Here is a 2,316-nt window from a genome sequence, read left to right as displayed (position 1 = left end):
CATGATCCACACAATCAAATGCCTTTGCATAGTCAAACCTTAAGGATACAAAAATACTACCAATGTCTTTAAACTCAAAATCACTGCCATCAAGTCAAACTGGACTCATAGAAACCCCTCCTTGGGTTTCCGAGGCAGTATCACTACGGAAGTAGATGGCCCAATCTTCCTTCCAAGGAGTGGCTGGTGGGTTTGAACCAACAATCTTCTGGTTAGCAGAAATGCCTTAGGCACCATGCCACCAGAGTGAAAGGTAACATTAGAGGAGAGTGAACAAATAAGTGGGTGCTCTGGTAGAACACTGCTAAGGCATTTGACTACTAACCAGAAGGCTGGAAGTTCAAACCCACGAGACACTCCTCGGAAGGAAGAATTTGATAAACCCACACTTACCTGTGGATTTTTTTTTCCATCTGTTGAATATTTCATTTTACCCTTTCTCAGATTTTGAATTTCTAACTCAAAAATTCTAACTCACCTCGACAAGCTTCTTCAAAATCTTGGGTTATGTCCACCCAGCTTGTATTGCTTTTTTCCATTTTTTCTGGTATACTGAGCTCCCATCCTGAATCATCATCTTCTACAGAAGCTTTCATAACCATTATGCCTGTAAAATTGACAATGGTGTCAAAGAGAAGATCTACCTTTCAGGGCAAGATTATCTGCAAAAGATGTGTTTTGCTGTTTTTAAAGTACCGGATTAAAGTCTTACTAAACTAAGGAAAACTCTTCTGAGTTTGAGAATGTTACTGCAAAACATTACTTCAACCCAATTCATCTTACAATAATTAACACTACTGATCATTTATTAATAACCCACCACCTACCAGGGCTCATAGAAAAGTTTGCTTTTCCATAAGAGTTTGATTGTGATTGTGTGTGTGTGCATGTGTGTAAAAAGAATCACAAACCATCACACCACTTGCCCAAACACAACCAACTCTAGAGCTTGCAACTTTCAACACCGGTCACAAACGACCATGGTACTACTCAGAGTTCCCTCTCGAAGCCTACGACCCCAGGTGGCCAATCACTCAAGTCAAGGTACCCCTCATTTAGCCGAAGCTCGTGGGCCAACCTCTCCCTGGCAGGGGCAGGACCCAGCCACAGCTTTCCAGGGAGCACGGATGGGCGATCACCGCAGGTTCCCACCTGCCGGGCCCAGAGCGAGAACGCACCTGAGAAAGGGACACACACCAGGTCTGCCCGGCCCAGCCCAACAGGGCGCAGAAGCAAGGACAGCGCTGTTGCCGCGCAGAAGGGCGGGCACGCTGGGTGCCAGGTCGTCGTCTTGGTAATACCGGGAGAGGCCTGGGCCTCTCCGGGCACCGGGCACGAAGGAGCCCGCAGCCCCTACCTGAGGCGCGGCGGGAGGGCCGGGGCCGCAGGGTGACCTGGCGTCCCGAGGGTCTGCCACACGCGCAGAGAGCTGAAGCTCTCGGGAGCAGGAAGAGGAGGTCCCAATGGGTCCGCAAAGGTGGTCCTTACCTACTTCTCCCGTGGCCACACGCGCCGCCACGCACAGTCCAGACCGCGGAAATAACGACACCGCCTCTGCCACCGCCCCCTCCCCGCTCAGCCCAGCCCGACCGGCTACGTGCGCGCATGCGTACGCCCTGTGCGCGCGACCCCGCCCCCCCTCCCTTACTCCTGGGGACATAGCGCTCTTCGACCACACCCCCTCCCTCTCCACTGCCGTAGTTAGGCAGATGGAGACCGGCTTCTCTTATCGCGGGATTAAGGAAATCTCGCGAGATCAAAAGGTATCTTCTTTCCCTACCCTCAGGCCGAGTGCTGGGTGGTGAGCAGGTCCCAATAGGGGGCGGGGCTTGAGGACTCAGCGGCACGTTGTCCTGTCAGCTCCGTGGGAAATTCTAAGAAAGGTGACTCGAAAGGAGGAGAAAACGATCTAAGTAACCTGTAGGCACCAGAGGTTGCCCAGGTGAATGTACAGCCCGACTTCAGGAGCACCACTACTACTTCTGCTGCCTCGTTGACACCGGATATGTTTCCTAAACAGCGCTTGGGGATTTCGTAAAGGAAGATAGAAACGAAATATCATCGGAGTTAAACTAGCTATTTTTTTAAAGATTCTCACATGGTTTATGTTTTTCTTGAAATATATTACTGAAGTATTTAAATGGAGTTACTTAAGTAGAGGGGCAGGAGTAGCAAACGTACCAATATTACCACATACCCATTAACCAAACCAAAAGCGCACTGCTATGAGTGGATTCCAACTCATAGTGACACTATAGGACAGAGTAGAACTGCCCCTGAGGGTTTCCAAGGCTGTAAATCTTTATGGAAGCAGAC

The 2,316-nt window shown here is 49.9% G+C and overlaps 1 protein-coding gene across 1 annotated transcript in view; it reads right to left on the bottom strand.

Annotated features, from left to right (window-relative positions):
* Window positions 1-1,607, bottom strand: part of NAA35 (N-alpha-acetyltransferase 35, NatC auxiliary subunit) — a 115,387-nt gene extending 113,780 nt beyond the window's left edge. Inside the window, exons 1-2 of the mRNA XM_007939016.2 lie at window positions 1,493-1,607; window positions 475-607 (exon numbers count right to left, since the gene is read on the bottom strand). Of these exons, the coding sequence (XP_007937207.2) occupies window positions 475-607; window positions 1,493-1,607 (248 nt within the window). The remainder of the gene's footprint in view (window positions 1-474; window positions 608-1,492) is intronic.
* Between the last annotated feature and the right edge of the window lie 709 nt (window positions 1,608-2,316).

Source organism: Orycteropus afer, unplaced genomic scaffold (genome assembly GCF_000298275.1).
Source record: "Orycteropus afer afer isolate SDZICR_OR568_19922 unplaced genomic scaffold, OryAfe1.0 scaffold00005, whole genome shotgun sequence".
In the NCBI taxonomy this organism is placed as follows: Eukaryota; Metazoa; Chordata; class Mammalia; order Tubulidentata; family Orycteropodidae; genus Orycteropus; species Orycteropus afer.
Note: the sequence above shows the minus strand (reverse complement) of the source record. Positions and strands in the feature narration are given on the sequence as shown.